We start from the raw sequence: 20,366 nt of genomic DNA on the forward strand, positions 1-20,366 counted from the left end.
TGTCCATATCGCAGGCATTCTCGAAATTGTGGGAAAAGAAACAGCCATTCCCGCTTTAAGAACCAGAGCTGCTCCTAATGGTGTCTGAGAAGTTGTACGGGCATCCCGTTCTTAAGCAGCCTTACTCTTTGCAAGAAAAGGCATGATGTCTTTTCAATGATTTAGAAGCTGCACTTTGTGGCAAAGGATGGCGATTATGATGCGAAGATTTTCTTGCCAGTAGAAGTTGGTTCAGTGAGGGCAACTTTACAGGTACACAGAATGGATTTTGAGCCCAAAGATGGATGCTTCACTCAAAAATGGAAGGGCCTCATTCAAAGATGGTGTCGTTCCACTCAGAGTACCTCACTTTAAGATGGCAGCTGGTCTCTCAACATTGAATGAGTGTGCCTCTCCACAGTCCTGCCAAGGATCCAGCGTAATGCCCCAGCCTCCTCAAAAGGCTTACTGCATTTCTTCCCAGTTTTCCATTCCTTACTCATGATTTTTCCCATTGTTACTGTTAAAAATCACCCAAATTATAAAATTTACAACGGTTCCCATTTTGTTTCAGAATCTATGATAGAGCCTGTTTGAATCAGTTAGATTCTATCCTTAAAGGGCAGATTTGCCCATAAGTCAGATTTCATTACCTGGGGACAGTGTTTATAGATAAAATAGTAAAACATTGGCGTCCTTGTGCACTGTGCTCTTTTAACATCTCTCTGCATCTGATCACCTTGACAACAGCAACTCAGAGCTCTAGCTCGGATACTTAGGGGGCAGTAAGTCCAAGGTAAAGGGCAAGGAGGGTGGAGAATGGATGCCCAGTTTCCAGGGGTATTCAATGTCACGGAACTGTGCACATAGGCACTGTTGACTTGATGTAGGTGATACTGTGTACATTAGGGTAGATGATTGTTGAAAAGATACACTGAGTCAGAACCCGCAGTGTAACCAGATCCCCAAGTGATTCTTATGTGCACATGAGCTGACTCCTGAATGCAGCCTGAGCTTCTAGGAGCTCATTGATAATGTCTTGTTGCGACCGCTTTTTAACGATCTGCAGCAAAATTTCACGTGCTGCAGATATTAATGGTAGTGTCAAAACTCATTTGACTATATGATTATTCTCTCTATTTACCACTAAAATTATGCGGAGTTAAATTTTTCCTTAAAAAAAACCAAAAACAAAACAAAACAAAATCCATACAGGCATGTCAAAGAAAAGGTATCTATTTCAAAAGGGTCACTATAAGCCAGCATCAACTCTATCAGTGGCTTTGGTTTGGGGTTTATTTCAACAATATTTGTTCCAAATAATTTAAAAATTACATTTAGAAGTTCATTGTGGAACAAAGACTTTCCACGTTAACAACTAAACCATGTTTAAATGATACATGATTAAATTTTCTTTAAATCTTTTATATTCATTGAAGAACATTTTTTAATGAAGTATTCTAATGCTAGCAGCTAGAAGTAAATCTTTATTAAAATGTGCTAATACTGTCATACATATACATATGTATGTGTGTATATCCATATATATGTATATTCACAAAGTTAGCCAGAAAATGAGATCATTTGTCTATACTCTTTTATACTAGCTTTTTTCATATTTAAAAATATCATTAGTTATTTTAGGTCATGAATCCACAGATATATGCTAAATATATTCCAATATATAATTTTATAACCCCCATTGCTTAGATTGTTTCCAATTTTCCATTATGATATACTACGATATCACAAAGCAGATTTTGCGTACACCTAAGACTGTGTCCTTAGAAAAACTCTTGTTGGAAATATTGTTATATCAATACACATAAAAATGTATGGCTTTTGGTATATAATCGCAGCTAACCCTCTTCTAGAATACTGTAAGACCTATTAAAAACCCACTGCTGTTGAGTTGATTCCACTCACAGCAACATTAGACAGGGTAGACTACTCTACCCACGCCATCTGTGAAGGATTATGTCATTTTGTAAAAGTGACATCCATAGTTAGGGGGAAATCAGCCATCACGAAGGATACTCAGAAGATTATGAAACTGCCAGATATCCTAAAGTTATAATTTTTAATAAAGTTTTCATAGCTGAATGAAGCAACCAGATTTCTTGTGGTAGTCTGAAGTATCACATTTAGTCTACATCTTACATAATCACCCTTTAAAGATGTCATTCTCAAAAATACCTCATTAAACTTTATAAGTCAGGTTACAGACGCACATACACTTAGAAGAAACCTTAAGCAGTGTCATCCTTGTCAGGTATGCCACTATAGGTGCAAAATTAACTAGGAAAGTTAATGATCATAAAACACACAGTTCCTGTTCTTAAGTGTCAGAAAAAACAAACGAAACAAAACCTTATGAGTAACGTTGCTTCACTGCATGAGAACTCGCAGTGAGGTGTTCTGTGCAGTAAGTGTCTGGTGCTGTTAGGTGCTGAGAAGGTGGTTCTGACTCACACACACCCCCACACCCCCACCCCCGCCAGCCTGTGCCCTCTTCACAATTTTTGTCATGCTTGAGCCCGTTGTTATAGATCCTGTGACACGCCATCTCATCAAGGACTTTCCTCTTTTCCGCTGTCCCGCCACGTTACCAAGCACCACGTCCTTCTCCAGGAACTGGTCTCTCCTATTAACAAGTCACCAAGATCTTTGTCATCCTTCCCCGATGCACTCCTTCCAAGGCAGACCTGTTTGTTCTTTTGGCTGTCCAGGGGACTTTCAATATTCTTCTCCAACACCACAGTTCAAATGCATACATTTTCCCCCGTATTCAATGTATTCCTTATTCCACGTCCAACTTTCACATGCATGTGCCACAATCTAAAATACCACAGCTTGGGTCAGGAGTACTTCCGTCCTCTCAAGGTAACATAAGGGAGATCTATTTTCCCCACACTCCCCCCAGCCCCGCCCCCAACTACCTGACTGCTTCACAGAAGGTCTTATCATAGAGTTGACTACGTATGTTACACTGTATCATGGGAGAATTTTGGCCCACCAAGTGGACATAAACCTAACTATCTCACCAGGAACGATGAATTCAAAAGGAATGGCTTTACGTACATCATCAAGAATGACATTTCAAAATCTCTCTTGAGGTCACTGGGTCAGAATCCACTCAAAGGCAGGGAGTCTGCTTTTTCTGCAGAGCATATTCATTCCTATGTTCCCCTCTTTCCCCTTACTGCACAGAACAGTTCAGTTACAGCGGAAATCATTCCTGGAGAGCGTCTATTGTTGGGATAGTAATTTCTAAGATACCAAATTCAGTTTAAACTTCATAATCAAGAAAACTTGTTTTTCCCAAGCTGCTCCAGTAGTCAACTCTAAAACTGCTTAGTAGGGGAGGCAGGTCCCAAGCCAGTTTCCCACTGCCATGAGGTTACTATGGCCCATAGTGACACTCTTTCGGGTTCCTGACATTGTGCATCTTTAGGGGAGCAGAGAGCCTTATCTTTTTCCCACAGAGCAGCTGACGGTTTTTAATTTGAGGTTAGCGGCCCACTGCCTAATTCGAAGAACCACCAGGGCTCCTTACAGTAAGCAGCAGGTAGGGGAGCTGCTTTAGCAGACTACAAATTCGAACGCATATTAATCTTAGGCTTGAATTTGAACCACAAAGAGCTCTTACAGTATCACAGTGGAACCAGACAGTGTCTCAAGGATGGTAAGCAAAGGGTGTGTCAAGCAGTGTGCATGAAGGGGACTTAAGGAGGTACACTCTGGGACCTGTGTACAGGAGCTTTGAGGAGGTAAAAATTGCTCTCTGTAAGACCTTCTTGCATTTCCAAACATGTTTGTAAAACGAAAGGTATATGAAATACCTTTGTTATGGTACCTTCCATTTGCATCAAACATAACCTTTTCCAAAACCGAAAGAGCCTTTTACATAAGTCAATATATCGATCAATAAAGAAACCCATGGCAGTTTCAAGCTCCCTACCTGCCACTGAGAATGACTGGAAGTAGATGTGTCAATGTTTTCCTGGGAATCTCACACACACACACACACACACACACACACACACACACACACACACTTTGGTTCCTCAACTATTGCTTGGCCCATCCTGTGAACTCACATGTCTCAAATCTAGCTTGGACAAGCATAATAACTTATGGCTGTCCATCTAACCAAACTCGGCCTCTTTGGGCTCAAAACATCAGTATCCTCGGAACTCAAACTATCACAACCTTAAACTAAGATGAACACTAACTGAAACCCAAGCTCACTACCATCAGATAGATTCCAGCTGACGGTGAGCCTGGAGCGGGTTTCCGGAGCCAAACAGCTTTACAGAAGCAGAGAGCCCCATCTTTCTCCCAGGGAGTGACTGGTGGGTTTGAACCACCACAACCTTGTGGTAGCAGTGCCACGAGGGCTCCCCACACCACTTAAGATAACCCACGCACAGCAAGGGATTGCCATGAAAAACAAAAATAAAAATAAGAAAAAGGTTTTAATGGTACATGGGTGTTTTACAATATCTGGTGATTCCTACCCTTGATTTTTTAAAAAGGAAAAGAAACCCTGTCTCACTATTACAAATTAAATGTAAATATCCTCCTTTTATATCAACGGGCTTTTGAGTTGGTTTTATTTTTTAATTATAAAAGTAAAAGGGAGATGTTATTTCTGCCTTTTCCATAATTGATTAGAAAAGATCTCAATTAATCTAATAAGAAGTCAGCAGTTTCAATATTTAAATTCCCAACACAAAGAAGAAATTAAGTGGATGTGAAATAACCATGTGCTGCTCTCTTGTACTGGGGCAAAAGCAACCTAATCCATCCATTATAAACACACTCCTCATGAAGAATGCCGCTCTATTAATTATTAAGAGAGTCATGATCATGGAGACACCACAGTGAGAAGTTAGTTCATTTACGGGGGTGAGGAGGGTGGGGGGAGTGTTTCCGCTGTAGGCCCTGAGGACATTTGGTGTTCACGTTGCGGAGACTGCAGCTGCTCCTAAGTGGACAGGGAAGAGAAGGTGCCCCTGTCGCGCAGCACTCCGTGGGGAGAGCTGTGCCAGAGGCACAAGGACAGCAGCAGGGCCTGTGGTCCCCAATAAATATTAATGCGTGACGTCAACTCCTCTCATGACGGCGCCACTCGGAAAAGGCTAAACAACATTGTAAACAAGCATTCATTCTAGATTGGGAAAAAAAAAAAAAAGTATGCCAGACAAGTGTGTGCCTCTTGGCAATCATAAAAGGGAACAGAATACTCTGAAATTTTTGAAATTTGATTTCAACCAACATTAAAAAGCACTCAAGGCAAAGAACCATTAATATTAGTCTCGGCAACAATTATACAACACTGCACATTAACTGGACATCATGTGCTATGACCAGAATTCAACATGATGAAATGTGCTTTTACAGGCCATGTGGAATTTCAGGGATATAAGTTCCAGAGTTAAAGAGATTTGAGGAGCTCTAAAATAAAGTGGGCTGGGAAATTTATTGGCTGTGGCTTCTAAAGTGGCAATGGGAGTCTCTAGAAAGTATTGGGGATGGACAACAGAAAAGTGGGTGAAGGGAGTGGCTAAGATATGACAAAATAATAATAATTTATAAATTATCAAGGGTTCATGAGGGAGGGGGAGCAGGGAGAGGGGGGGAAATGAGGAACTGATACCAAGGGCTCAAGCAGAAAGCAAATGTTTTGAGAATGATGATGGCAACAAATGTACAAATGTGCTTGACACAATGGATGGATTGTGATAAGAGTTGTATAAGCCCCCAATAAAATGATTTTTTTTTAAATTCCGACATGGGGCAGGGCAGAAGTAGTCCTAGTGAAGTGGCTGAGCAGGGTTCTACAGAGGTTCTGGTGCTGGCTGGTGCTGTCAAGTGGGTTCGGACTCACAGTGACTCAACGTGCAACAGAAAGAAAGAGTGACGCTCCTGCATCCTCTTCACCCTTGTTCTTATGTCCGTGCCCATTGTTGCAGCCTCTGTCAATCCATCCTGCTGGAGCTCTTCTTTTCCTCTAGCCCTCTGCTTTACCAAGCAGGACGGCCTTTTCCGGGGACGGGTCTCTGAGGATAACGTGTCCAAAGTACGTCATAGAACGTCTTGCTGTCCGTGCTTCTAAGGAGCATTCTGCCTGTCCTTCTTCCAAGATGGATTTGTGGGTTTTTTGGGCTGTCTATGCTACTTTCAGTATTCTTCACCAGCACTGTCATTCAAAGGCATCAATGCTTCTGTGGTCTCCCGTCTTCAATGTCCAACTTTCACACGCATGTAAAGAGGGTTCGGCAAGCACAGGCAAGAAGAGTTTGGTAATCAATCACTAAGAGGCCTTTCCTTCCATTCTGTCTCAAAGTTGAGTAATAGAACAAAGGAGAATATGTGTGTGTGTGGCCGAAACAAAATGTTTAAACTCCTTTGGAAATATTATGTACCTGGTCTAAGCAAAGGTAGCGTAAGGACTCAGATTATTGAACAAAAATCAAGGAGTCGCTGACAAATTTAATTTGATCAAGAAAAAAAGTAAAAAGCTAAATGGGCCATGTAAATCTTCCATTTGACACCAGACCTCCTTCACCCTTCCTGTGGTAGGATGCTGACCTATAATTTAAGGTCTACAATGAGGTCCCGACTCCCTGGTTTCTACTTCTGCTTGGCCAGTTGGCAGCCAGGAAAGATATTAAGATCAACATATTGATTCTCTGACTCTCTCCTTGAAGGTTGTCTCTAACTGGCTGAATCTCTCAATACAAGGTTACCACATATTATGAATTGTGTCTTCCAAAGTATCTTTTGGAATCCTACCAAGGGGTTCATGAGTGATGCAACTAGTGAAGCGCTCAAGTGCTAGCCAAAGCGATGTGGTTTCAGCCCACCCAAAGGCACTGAAAAAACAAGCCTGGTCACTGGCTTCAGAGAGGTCCCAGACTTTAAGCTTCAGGAAACACATGGAGCATCATGAGGCAGAGTGGACTCCAAAGCAACTATCAAAAATAACATGTATGTGGGTGTCAGGTAATGACCTCTGCATAACATCTCATGTTATGCTGAGCCGACACCAGTGTAAGATGTGTCCTGTAGAGAAGAGTAGATTAAACACAGAGACCAGCACCTAAGGGGCAGAGAGCTCCTCTACAAGCCAGGGAACAAGAGGAGGCCCTGGTTACCAACACGAAAGAAATGGCCGCGGCCCAAACCCTGATTTGGTCTTAGTCTCCAAACCTGTAGGAAACAAATGTTCCATTCTTTAAAGCCGACCCTAGGGAATATTTGTGCTGTGCCAGCAGGAGCTCACGAAGCCATCACACTTCTCCAGGAAGCCTTCTCTCTTCGCTTCCCTTTCCTTTGGGCCTTAAATGCAAACAAAATTCACTTCCCTCGAGTCCACGCTGACTCCTGTGATCCTATCAGGGCAGACTAGAAATGTTCCTTTGGGTTTCTGAAGCTGTAAATATTTACAGGAACAGAAAACCTCATCTTTCTCCTGCAGAATCCCTGGTGGGTTTCCACTGCTGATCTTGTGGTCGGCAGTGCAGCACATAAACCACTCCCCTACCATGGCAAATTCACTGTTAATCCCCCTGAGGGTAGCGCACTCTATTGTGATTTCCCTAAACCCTATGATCGCCTTTGAAAATAGCATTCAAAGGATATTAATCGTCATCTAGCCACACATTCCCTTTACAGGTGAGGTAACTAAAATATATAGAGTTAGCTGTCACAGGAGTCACAGCTAGTTAACGACAGTGCTGGTGCTCCTGCATCCTACACGAGACTCTTTGCACAGCATTTAGCACTCACCTCTACTTGATCAGTTTTCCACGAGTCAACAAACACTGACAACCTACACTTAAGTTGATTTACCAGCCTCCTGGGGCTGTATTGTATCAGTCTGTTACTACAGTAAGCAATGACAATAACAGTGCTGGTATTGTATATAGGTGCAGATAAATTTGAGCACAAATCACTAGAAGTTTAATTTTGGGGTTAAAGGATCTGTGGATTTTTAAGTTTGATAAATACTGCTAAATTAATTTTTTCAGAGGTTAAATCAAGTCACATTTCCATCAATAAAGCATAAAAGTGTCTGATTCCCCCCTCTTCATGAATAAATTATGCAATAATTTGAAGAAAAATTGAGTACCTCTAGTCTGCATCCAATGTTGTAAGTTGACATGAGGACTAAAAGAGAATTATCATAGTTTTCAACAAGTTTATGGTCTCGTTTGACTAACTCTACTGTCTGGGAGTGGGAGGGCTGTGCAAACTAGAGGAGAAGAGTACATCATACACGGCAAGGTGCACTGCTGTCAGGATTCACATCCATCGTTTTAGAGCTAGGTCCTCAGACTTATTTGACCTACTGTCCCCTTTTCAGAAAAATCGAATTCCTTATTGCCCCCTACCAATTAAAGACTTTTTTTTACCATCGCCCATAATCCAGGATAAAGTGTAGGTGTCTGCTTTTGCAGCCTCCTGGATTATCTCCGCACCACCCTAAAGTCCGTGGTGTCATGCTGGTTTCATCTAAGTTGTCGGTCCAGGGGAGCAAGTAGGGAGTTAACCTTGATTATCTTCACAGAAATAAAAGATTGGCTCGTCTATCCCTACCTTAGAACAAAACCTCTTCAATGCTAGCTTAAATGGAAAGCTATTTGGGCAAATGAGATAGCACAAAGGTGTCATTATGAATTTGTGTACAATGTATGTGTGGTCTTATTAATAAGCTGAAAGCATGAAGTGAATAAGTGTGTAAGAGGAATCTACAGGCTGAATAAACCCACGCACTTCCACCCTGCCCTTAAGAATCATATACATTATCTGCTCCCTGTGTACAAAATGATTTGACATGGTGTTGTTTCATGCTATCAAATCATTCCTGACACACAGCAGCCTGACAGACTAGAACTTCCCCCACCAGCTTGCCATTCAAGTGACCACCCTTTCTGTTAGCATCTGAGTGCCAATCATTGCTCCCTCGGGGTGCCTAATTTAGTACATACAATCTCAAATTATTCTGCTAATCTTCCTTAAAGAAATAACATTGTATTGTAATCCTTCTTCCACAAGCTCTGGCCTTTCTTAACCTCATGTATCAATGCCTGACAAATTTCTTGGGCTCTCATAAGAGAAAGAATTTCCTATGTATAATGAACAACTTTAAATTTGAGAGTTACTACTAAAGAAAACAATTTCTACAGAGACAGATAACATTGTCTATTAGTCTTAGTATTGAAACTATTCTACCAATCTCAAATTGCAACTGGCATGTGCACAATAAATTCTCCACCTCCTATGGCTAAATCGTATCAGACTTTGGCAGTCAGGGGCCATGAAAGGATGGCAACTCCAAAGTTTCATTTCTTGAGCCAGAAAGTTCAGCATGCTTCACTAATGGCCCTCTGGACCACCCCTCCCCCTAGCCACCAACTTCTTCTCTTTTTTTATTTTAGAAGAAGAATCTGAGTCCATTTTTCCCTATCTAAAAGCAAATGCATTCATGTTCTTCTAAGCAAAAGAGTTTCATCAAGTACATCTCATTATCTTCTGAAGTTCTTCCCGTCCTCCTTCTGCGCAAAACCTGAGAATTGAGCTCCTGAGATGTCAGCCGTGCCGCGCAGGTCAGTGGCATAGATCAGACACAGCCAAGATGCCTGAAGAAATATGGACACTCTAAACACTAAGAATCGTAAAGCAAAGGATTATCTCAGCCTCTTCTTCAGATGAAACAACAAAATGTCACCAAGAAAATGTTGGTCTTATCTTGTAGTCTCTCAAAAAAACCCCACAGGTTCGACTTCAAGTTCCCCCAGGCATGCTCATGGGAGACAGGAGGGCTGCGCAACCTTCCTCAATGATCTGTTTGTCCATGCTGATGCTTTATCATTATGGGATGGACAGCTTGGCTCAAATGACACTCGCACACTTGTACCTATTCTTTAATATGCTCCCAAAGGCCACAATCCAATTACTAAACTACTCATAAGTAAAGCTGACGAGAAATGCAATAACAAGAGCATTCTAGATCAGTATGAAATGAGTTCTTTGCTGTGTAATTGAGCACTCTGAATTTAGGTGTTTTTGTTTATTCATGCATTATTAGAGAGAATACAACTATTTTTCCTTCCAGAATTGTCAGAATTATGACAGAATTTTGACAGAATTTATGATAGAATTATGTGAGTAAGATCCTTGGAAGATTTCTTGGGAATTGGACTATAGTTGTGTTTAATATATATGCATATGCATTATTTTTTAAAACGCACAAAATCATATTGGAAAGTGGTGCACTACAGGTTCACTGGGCAGTAGGTGAGAGTTAATGGTTACCCATACAGTGTACAGTCAATGAGAATTATTTAAAACTCGGGTAGTACTTACTGTGGTTGGAAAATAACGACTCGTTTTGAATTTCTTGAGAGCCATGGAAGAGGTGTAAGTGCCCAGGAAGAGGATAAAGGACATGAGGCAGATATCAGGAACAAAATCACAGTTGTTCCCCACGAGCTTCCCTCCATATTTCGTGCACTCTTTCACCGACAAAAGTGTCCAGTCGATAGTAGTGTTCTGGTACTGCAGAAGAAAAACAGTAAAACATTCATTTGTCTCCCCTACAGAACACTGACACACCAAAAGCAGCTTTGAACACTTGACAGGCTCTGTCTACAGGGATTATGCTACATGTTGCTGTGAAGCCGTCTGAGAATAACCATCCAGGAGTGAAATCGGATGAGGTGTTAACAGAGTAACAGGTAACGAGGGAGGGGCAGGAGGCTGCCGTTATTGAAAAGACAAGGAGAAGGATGGAATCTGTTCCTGAGTTTGAGGTAAAGCCTTACAATCACCCATTTGTTCAACAGAAACAAACCATGAAGTCTTTCTTCCCCATCAACCCTCCTGAGAGAAAACGGGGACACAAGAATAGCCCACGTCTCAGAATGCTTTATCCCATGAAGTACTTTGTTGGTCAAACAGTACTTCACGTTAGTGGTACTCAGCTTCTCATGCTTCTAGTGATGGCTAATGGTTACTGGTTAACGGCATAAAAATTGGAGTCAGTTTACCCAGGAAGCTCTATTTTTCCCTAAATAACTAGATTGAAATGTAAGCAATTAAATCCTATAAACATGTTAATGCCCTCTACTTGTTCTTTTTTTTAAATCATTTTATTAGGGGCTCAGACAACTCTTAATCACAATCCATACATCCATCCATTGTGTCAAGCCCAAGCACTTTTGTACATTTGTTTCCCTCATCATTCTCAAAACATTTGATTTCTACTTGAGCCCTTGATATCAGCTCCTCATTTTTCCCCTCCTTCCCCGCTCCCCCCCACCCCCATGAACCCTTGATAATTTATAAATTATTATTATTTTGTCATGTCTTACACCGTCCAATGTCACCCTTCACCCACTTCTTCGCTTTCCATCCCTCAGGGAGGAGGTTATATGTAGAGCCTTGTCATAGAGCTCCCTATCATCTGTCCTGTTGACTCTCATTCACCCCCTCACTCACTCACTGCCATGAAGTTGTTTCTGACTCATAGTGGCCCTGTAGAGCAGGGTAGAACTGCCCCTATGAGTCTCACAGATCATAACTTTCTGAGAATAGACAGCTTCCTCTTCCTCTGACTTGTTGACTCTCGATAATCAATATAAAACCTGCAGAATCGATTCTGACTCAGAGAGATCCTACATAGGCTTTCAGAGATAGATGAGCAGACAGACTTAGCTTTTTCCACAGAGCAGGTGTCTCCTAAAAGCTGGTGGGCTTGAGCCACCAACCTTAAGGTTAGCAGTTCCCCACTTACCTAGCAAAGGGCTCCTTGATAATAATTATTACCATCCATTATTAGAATGTGTGGGAATGCCATGTAGGCTGTGGAGCTGTCGATGGAATATTCCTCGCTATGTTAGTTACCCTCAAGGGCACAGGCTAACTTTCCAATTTTCTTCTGTCGCATTTACTGCTATCATGTCTGTGCTGCTCTTCTAACAGGTGGCTCCCGATGTTGCGTAAGGAGGAGACTCCTTTAGCTTGGGGCCTGGACACCCGTCCTCCAGCTGCTCTTAATAATAGCTCTCAGCTTACCATTGCCTTTCTTTGAAGAACAGCCTTTAGTCACACAAGCACTCCTGGACAGGAAATGCTGACCTTTCTGTGGCCAGTCACTGACCAACACCAACCAAACCTGTTGGCTTCAAGTTGATTTCAACTCATAGCAACCTTGCACGGCAGAGAAAAATGGTTCCCCAGGGTTTCCCAAGACGATACATCTTTACAGAAGATGGGACACACCTTTCCTCCTGAGTCAGGGATGGCTTTAAATGACTTACCTTTGGGTTAGAAGCCGGCCACTAAACCATTGTGCCACTAGTCCTTCCTGCCCAACAGTAACAGAGTACAAAACTCGATCTTTGCTCCAAGTGGGAACAACTGTGTGGTCCCCTCTGTGCTCTAGACTCCCCACAGGGTCATGCTGGAGCTAACTCTGGCTAAGATGATATCACTTTAGCACTGCCCCTGTCCTAGTCTGCTTCCCCTTTATTCAGACCCTACCTGCACTAAGTGACATGTCTTTTAAATACTCACAGCAGATTCAGCCTCTAGAGTCTAATGTAAAATCGCCAACTGACTTGAATAACTGATCAACAGGTTCTAAGGCTGGGGACCTCTTTCGAGAAGTCAGTATGAAACAAACTCAGAAGTGTGTCCTCAGGCTCATCAGCCCTCGCAGTCAATGGAGCTGAGAGAGAACATGCGCCTTCCGCTTGACCACTTCCAGGGATTACAGCTTCCTGGTGGTTCAATACCCTCTTTCAGCAAAACATCTGCAGCTATTCTCTTTTTACTGATATTTGAGCCTTGTAAACTACCTATCCATTAGCTGAGTTTCCTTTGCCATTCAGAGAGCTTGCTCAGACACTACTTATGACTATTTCCTGGAGAGACATATCTTATTTGTCTAAATGGAAGCCAACATGGTCATGGGTACAGGGGTAAGGGCTGGGTTTCTCAGCTTGGGAATACCTCAATTACCCATAGCCTTATTCTTCCGGGCTCATAGCCAGTGGATATGCAATGTGCTGAGAGAAGAATGATTGGTGATACCTTTGAAATGATTCTGAAAAAGAAATTACCCCTGTCGTTCAGAGGCAGTTCTAGCTCACATCAAACATACCTTTACCATTCTTTACCATCCAATTAATTCTTTTGATGTGAGTACTCTAGTCAGAAAAATAAGATAACCCAGGACCTTTGGCCAGATAGAGTTCAAATTTTTATAGAGCTCAAAAGATAAAGTACTTATGTAAGTCAATAAAAAACAGGCTTTCGGTCATCCCTGAAACCTTTCTCCTATAGCAGCTTCACCGTGCAAACGGCTGAATTGCATAATGATGCCTTTATCAAGCTCTGCTTCTGAACGGTGATTAATCCTTTTATTTTCTCAGATTTCTGAACATGAAAGTTTTAGCAGAATATATTTAAAATTTAGAGGGCATACAAGCTAACAGATTTCTCTATTTAAAATCGGCAAAAATTTACTATTACTTCATTTTTGCACCTTAATATCAGCTAACTATTTCTTTATAAGTACAGTTTTCCAAAGAGATAGGCCACATTAAAACGATCCCAATGGGCAAGGTATTCATTGCCGTGCAGACTCAGGTTGAGGTGTACATGTAATCATAGCTGTGCTTTCTTGCTTACATCAACTTAAGACGGTCAATATTCACAGTTTTTAAGCCTCAGAGAATTGTTTGTATAAAGTAGTGTACAGAAAATTCAGCCTCAAAATACTATGATTCACTAACAGCTTAAGAAACTTCTGGCACCATATTCATCTCAGTATATATTATCTCTCAAGACACAGAGTTTCCCCCTCCTATAAAACTTAAACCCTATCTGATAAACAATTCTATTAAGACATCATTGAAAAGACATCTATATAATTTGTTTCATTTTAATGTTATTATTGCATATAAGCTAATATCAATCAGATTTTGATACCATAAAACTCCACATAAGGTCCAAACTGTAGACAAACTATGCATTAGGATTAATGGCTGACCCATTATTGAACCACATACGTAAATATGAAAAGTGAGATGTTACACAATCAACCGATAATTTAATCCCCACAAACATCCATTTAAATGACGTCTACTCCAATAAATGTCACTTTGTTATCTTTGAAACAGACTTTTTTTGGTCGCAATGATGTTTTGGCTTCAGAGGGACATTTTGCTTTGCTCCTGGGCAAGTTTTAGACTGTTAACCACAAGGACAATGGTTCTAACCCACCAGCCGCTCCGTGGGAGAAAAAGATGTGGCCGTCTGCTTCTGTAAAGATTGACAAGCTGAGACACCCTACATCAGTCACTCGGAGTTGGCATTAACTTGATGACAATGGGTTTGGATTTATTTGTGGGAGCATAAAAGAATAGACGGGCACAAGCACAAGTTACCACTTAGAACTCACTGACTTAGAGTGACATCTCTATTGATCAGCAAGCATCCTTTTCATGTAATTCACCAGCACCCCAATCTTCACGACTGAGAAAGAGCTGAGCTGCTCTGCCGTACTTATGTAAGAGGCACAGATCCCACCTCTCGCTCCTGAATAACCTCTCTGGAGTCCACATTGGTCTGAGAAGAGCATTGCTTTAAAAGCACTGCTTGCAGCATTTATTAAGCATTATCTACAATCGCTGTAACTAATCTAATTCAAGAAGCTGGGTGCTACAGATGGTAAGGACTCAGCCACAAATGAAGAGGTTCCAGGTTGACCTACAGTGAAGCACCTCCAATGAAAGGGCTGGCGATCTACTTCTGAGGGACAGACATAGTGGTCCTAATTTAGCATAAGCACAACCTCAAACATCATGCAAAACAGATAAAGCAGAAGACAAAATAGGTCACTGGTATCTCCTAAACATTAGCGTTAATATCAAAATATTTCATCAAAAGAATAAAAAGAGAACCCACAGACAAGGAAAAAAAATGCAGTGATTATACTGGTCAAGGGACTAATCTTCAAACTTTATAGAAGACGTCAGAATTTCAATCAAACAATCCAATTGAAAATGAGAAGAAAATATGAGCAGAGATTGAGGAAGAAGACTTCATTCATGTGACCAGCAAGCCTATGAAGAAATGCTCATGACCATTGGCCACGTGAGAGATGCAAATCAAAATCAGGAACCACTCCCTCCACTATGGCTAGCAAAGTTAACAATACATAAAACAACAACAACAGAGGACAACAAAGGTTGGAGAGGGTGCTTCCTGAGAGACTGGGTCATTCACACACTGCAGGTGGGATTGTAAACAGAACAGCCACTATAGGAAGCAGGATGGCTCTTCCCCCCAGATTGAGTATATACCATATGACTCAGCAAATCCTTTACTTGGTATAGATCCTAAAGATGTAAGAGCCATACCAGATATATGCACCTGCCTCCATGTTCATTTCAGCACCATTTACAATAGCAACTCAAGGGAACAACCTGAATGCCCACCAGTGGAAAATGCTTAATTAAATTTGATATTTACACACTGTGGAATACTACACAACATCAAACAATAATGATAAATATATGAAACACCTCATAGCACAGATAAACCTAGATGGTATTACGCTGAATACAATTAGTCAAAAGGACAAATATTGTATGAAACCACTATTATTTTGTTAAAAATCAAGAGAAGATTTTCACACTAAATAGAATTTGATGATTACCAAAAGTGGGCAGGGAAGAGAAGTAAAAGGAAAGCACACACTAGAAAGTAGACAGGTGTAGTCTGGGGGAGGGGGGGCGATATCCAATAAGAGACGAGTGTAGAGGGGAGGGAAATGCTGGAAAGAAGGCAAGACAATGAGATATTTGATGAGTGTTGAATGTAGAACTGATAATCTGCTCTGTACATTTCACTTAAATCATAATAAAAAGTTTAAAAAATAAAAGAATACAAAAGTCTCGTGCAGCAAAATAGAACTCTATAAGATCTGTCTATCACGCATTTTTGGTCTGGCAAACTGTTATATTTATGACTTCAGGAATACCATTTTAAATAGTGACTGATATATTGTAGGTGATTCTGGTTTTGATCATACTAATGTTCATATTGTGACAAGTCAGAAAAAGCAAAGTTATATAAATGATTCTTCCCATCTTCACGTATCATCTGAGGAATGCACTTTGAAAGCAAAGCTTAACCCGTATGAAAAGTACAGCCCGGGAAAATACTCTGTTCTCCGGTGTCCCTGCAATGAGGACTTTCTACTTCGGCAGCAATAAAGGAGTGTCATAAGGATCAATGTGGCCAGAACGCTGGGCAATGCCTTAAAGTGAGCACGATTCTCAAGATGCAGACTGCTCGGACAGCAGCATAAGTCATGGTAGAAATGTACAGTCAAATAAGGCTGGGTCCCCAAAGATTGAGTGTGAGAGAGATTTCCAGAAGAGGTGTCAAGTGACATCAAGAACAACAACAACAACACAAAAAGCAAGAGCCCCATAAAAATCATGTTTCAAGGATAATTTCCACCAATTTGCCTATCATTTTTATCTCGAGCACAAATTAAAAAACTTTCAAATGTGGATTGTAAAAGGAAGAATATAGGATGCATTTTAATTTAAGTTAAAGGATAATATTCTTTGTGTAAGCATGTCTCGTGCAATATTTGGGACATATTTAAAGAAGGTCTGGTATTAGCAGAATTCTCATATTCAAAAGACAGTAGAAAGGAGAGTAGCTATCAGGTCAAGAAGATGAATAAAAAGTGGCAGGGTAAGTCACAAAAACCAGCAGGTAAGAGACTCAAAGGGACAAAATAAGATGTATGTTTCTTCCTGTCCTAGTAGAAAGAAAGAGATACAGCACTAGAAAGAGAGCATGAAAGAAAGGAGCTGATTATAAGGGCTCAAGTAGAAAGATAATATTTGAAAATGGCAACATATGTCCAAGTTAGCTTGATATAATTGATTTACGGATTGTTATAATATCTGTAAGAGCCTCCAATAAAATGATTTACATTTTTAAAAAATTATGGACTGTTCAACACATTGCAGTGTTAGCAATGACTAGGGGAGATGAAAAGAAGTAGATCCTTTGTGTAACAGGAAAGAAGGGCAGACAATTCAAAGGTGGACTATGTGGCTACAGGTATTTCCAAGTGAATTTCATAAAAAAACTTTAGTCTATTTGTCTGGAACCCATTTTCAAGAGAATTACCTTGCTTTTAAAAAGTGGATCTGCTAATATTTCTTAAATATAGAATGCATATTGATGGATTTATCTTAAAATTTAAGGTTGCGAGCCTCTATCCAAGACACAACAATTGGTTTCTACCAGCCTGGAGCAGTTGAGGAAACAGGAGATGCAGAAACGAGAGACAGAATTGGACAGGAGATCTAGTTGCCGCTAATGATTACCACGTTTGCCATAAGACCCAGACTGGATAGTGCCCGGCACCAAGCTTTAACCTTTTGACCCAAGACCAAATAGATAAAGGCTAATCAAAAGAGAAAATGTGGATCACAATATTAAATCTTACAGAGCTCCGACTTGTTATATATACTCAGTAAGTCTGGAGAAATACCCAGATCTGTTGTGATGAGAGTTTTGGAAGCTGGAACGGAAACTACACGCTCAAGTGGTCTTCAAAGTAAACGATGAGTTAGTCAAATTATCGATATATGTTTGCCGTGAGCATTAGGCTCTTTTAAAGAATTATCTGTTTGAAATCAGATTGATGAAAGAACTCTAAAGTACACAGGAGTAATTTATAGTAATACTTTAATAGTCAATGGTGGCAAAAATATGCCACCAAAAAACCAATGTCGTCAAATCGTACATGTTAAAATTCAAGTGTTGAGGATATGTATGAACTACTGTGTATGTTTTCCATCAAAAGGAAATATTTTAAAAACGTAATTACTGACGCATCTTCCCCAAAGAAGAGAGTAGGGAAATACTTGTGACAAGACGAATGTTTATAGTCACTGAAGCTAGCTGATGCAATAGGGAGGTTCATTTTTTAAATTTTATTTTCATCTTTTAAAAACCTTTATATTATATATGGATGGGTATATGTGTGAATATATATAGATAAACATATGTACTCTTGAATAAGATTTATGGACAATTTTTAGGCTTGATTTTCTCAATGGGAGAAAATCAGAAGAATGCTATACACAATGATATCCATGAAAATGAGTAGTAACCCCTAGACTCACCCTGAAGGAACTTCAAATCCAAATACATCTGCTTCCATGTCTGACTGTCAAGCAGATTTTATGTTAATGTGATAATTCTCTTAGTCTCATTATTAACTGAATCTTCATGTAGACATGGGAGTCTTCAATAAATAAAATTTACATTATTCCCCTTGTGTAGTAGATTTTAAATTATGTGCCTTTATATATACATATAAATATATATATGTATGAGAGCAATACAATAAATAAAAGTCTTATGGTCAAGTATTCTAAATTAAGTAGCTTGTGTTCTCTTTTAGGTTTATTTCTCTTAGTAGGTGAGCCATATTCGCAATCTTGCTTTATGATTTACACATGTATTTGAGCTATAGCTGCCTGTGTTTATATGAATCATTGTGAAATATCAAAACTATGATTAAAATGTAGAACACTGCAAGAGACCATGACATCATTCCCACCCTCATGATGAAAACAAGCGGGATACACTGCAAAAATGATAGTTAAAAAAATCAGAGTGACAAAGAAGGAAAGAAACCTGAATAAATACAATTCCAAGAAGCGCCAAGGGCTTGGTAGGAGCTAAGCGCTCCTGGCTGCTCCATCCCTGGCAGAGCAGCAGGAGAAAGATCCAGTACAAAGAGAGCGAAGAAGAAATAAACCAAATCTTTAACAACACTTTAATAGTTTCATGCAGACCAGAATAACAGAGAACTCACTGGCATCACGGGCACAGACCCAGCCCACATTTACCCACCAACAGTGGCCTGTCATAAAGTTACACAAGGACCTCCAAGGAATTCTGCACACGTGATGAAGGAATAAAGCAAGTGTATATTCTATGGAAAACCTGGCAGGGGTGAAAGAGATAAAGACACTACGATTCTAATAATGAATAATAACACGCTGCCAGTTTATTTTAAAGTAAGGCTATTCCAGAGTTTACATCTCTGCCTGGAGTCTTTACGTGGTCTCAGCAATTCAGTGCTCCACTTCTAGCTGTACAGCTGGCAGATCAAACCCACTCGGGCACCAAGGAAGAGAGACCAGGCCTGACAAGCTCTTCTGAAAGGTCAGTCATTGAAAACCCCATCTCTACTCTGTCCTCCTCTGTAACACATGGGATCACTATGAGTCAGAATCAACGACAGAAACTTTGCTTACATGCTCGAAGCCTCAGATTGTCCCGTTTTCTCCACATAGAAAGAAACCCTACCACCAGGAACAAGAAAGCTTACCTTCGAGCTAATGAAAAATCAAGTTGTTTCTTTTTCTGAGAGGATATTCTCAGGGCCAGGTGAGAAAAAAAAGCTTGACAGGTGCCCAATGTCTGCATGCCACCCTTACAGCACCCTATCCCACGATCTAATTTTGGCTCAAATGAAAAAGCCGATTAAGCCTGGATGACTGCACCCCCAGGGAAGGGGCCAGGTAACAGGACTGGCGTGGCCAAATAGACAGAGGACTCAGTGGTCTATCACAAGTGAAGCAGTGGCTTCCAGTTTCTTCTCTCTCTGCATCGTCTGTGTTATGAAGGCACGGTGTCCTGGTAGAAAGATAATACCTCAACAAAGAACAACAGTGCGTAATGACAATCTTGCAGCCCCTGTGCTAAATCCTTCCTTCTTTTAACCTGACACCGTGGCCCAGATGAAGTCGGCGTTTTACCACTAGTTTCAGTTGGGGAACTGAGAAGGCTTGAATAGTAGTGGAACCGTGAGTTTGAAACAAGGCAGTCTGATACCACAGCTCCGTATCTTTAACAGCAGTAGGCTACTTCAATCCCCCAAGGATGAAAACTGGGCAGCCTTTGGAGTTACAAAGTCCCAAGTTCAAATCTTGGCTTTATTATCTATTGGTTTATTAAACTTTTTAGGATTCTATTTCAACTATAAAATAGAGGTAACATCAAAGTCACACACCATTTCAATGAGAGTTAGACCATACAAGGAGCATGACACCCAGTAAGTACTCAGTAAAGGGTACTTCTTATCGAGGGTAATAAACCATATTACCGCTTTCATGCTCATTTCCAAATCATCTAACCGCATATGTAAAATATACATATAAACATAGATATGTACAAAAGATAAGAAAAATTAAATAAAAGTCACCCCTTCATAAATACATACATATTTCTAACACACACCACATGTATCATGCTTGGTA

The 20,366-nt window shown here is 40.5% G+C and overlaps 1 protein-coding gene across 2 annotated transcripts in view; it reads right to left on the minus strand.

The window, feature by feature from the left end:
• SLC4A4 (solute carrier family 4 member 4) overlaps positions 1-20,366 on the minus strand; it is a 348,568-nt gene that overhangs the window by 45,783 nt on the left and 282,419 nt on the right. For both annotated transcript variants that reach the window (XM_045284208.1, XM_045284209.1), the window contains one exon: positions 10,357-10,548. In XM_045284208.1, the coding sequence (XP_045140143.1) occupies positions 10,357-10,548 (192 nt within the window). The remainder of the gene's footprint in view (positions 1-10,356; positions 10,549-20,366) is intronic.

The sequence above is a fragment of the Echinops telfairi genome, unplaced genomic scaffold (assembly GCF_000313985.2).
Source record: "Echinops telfairi isolate 266 unplaced genomic scaffold, ASM31398v2 ScPeMD7_7468;HRSCAF=8506_0, whole genome shotgun sequence".
In the NCBI taxonomy this organism is placed as follows: Eukaryota; Metazoa; Chordata; class Mammalia; order Afrosoricida; family Tenrecidae; genus Echinops; species Echinops telfairi.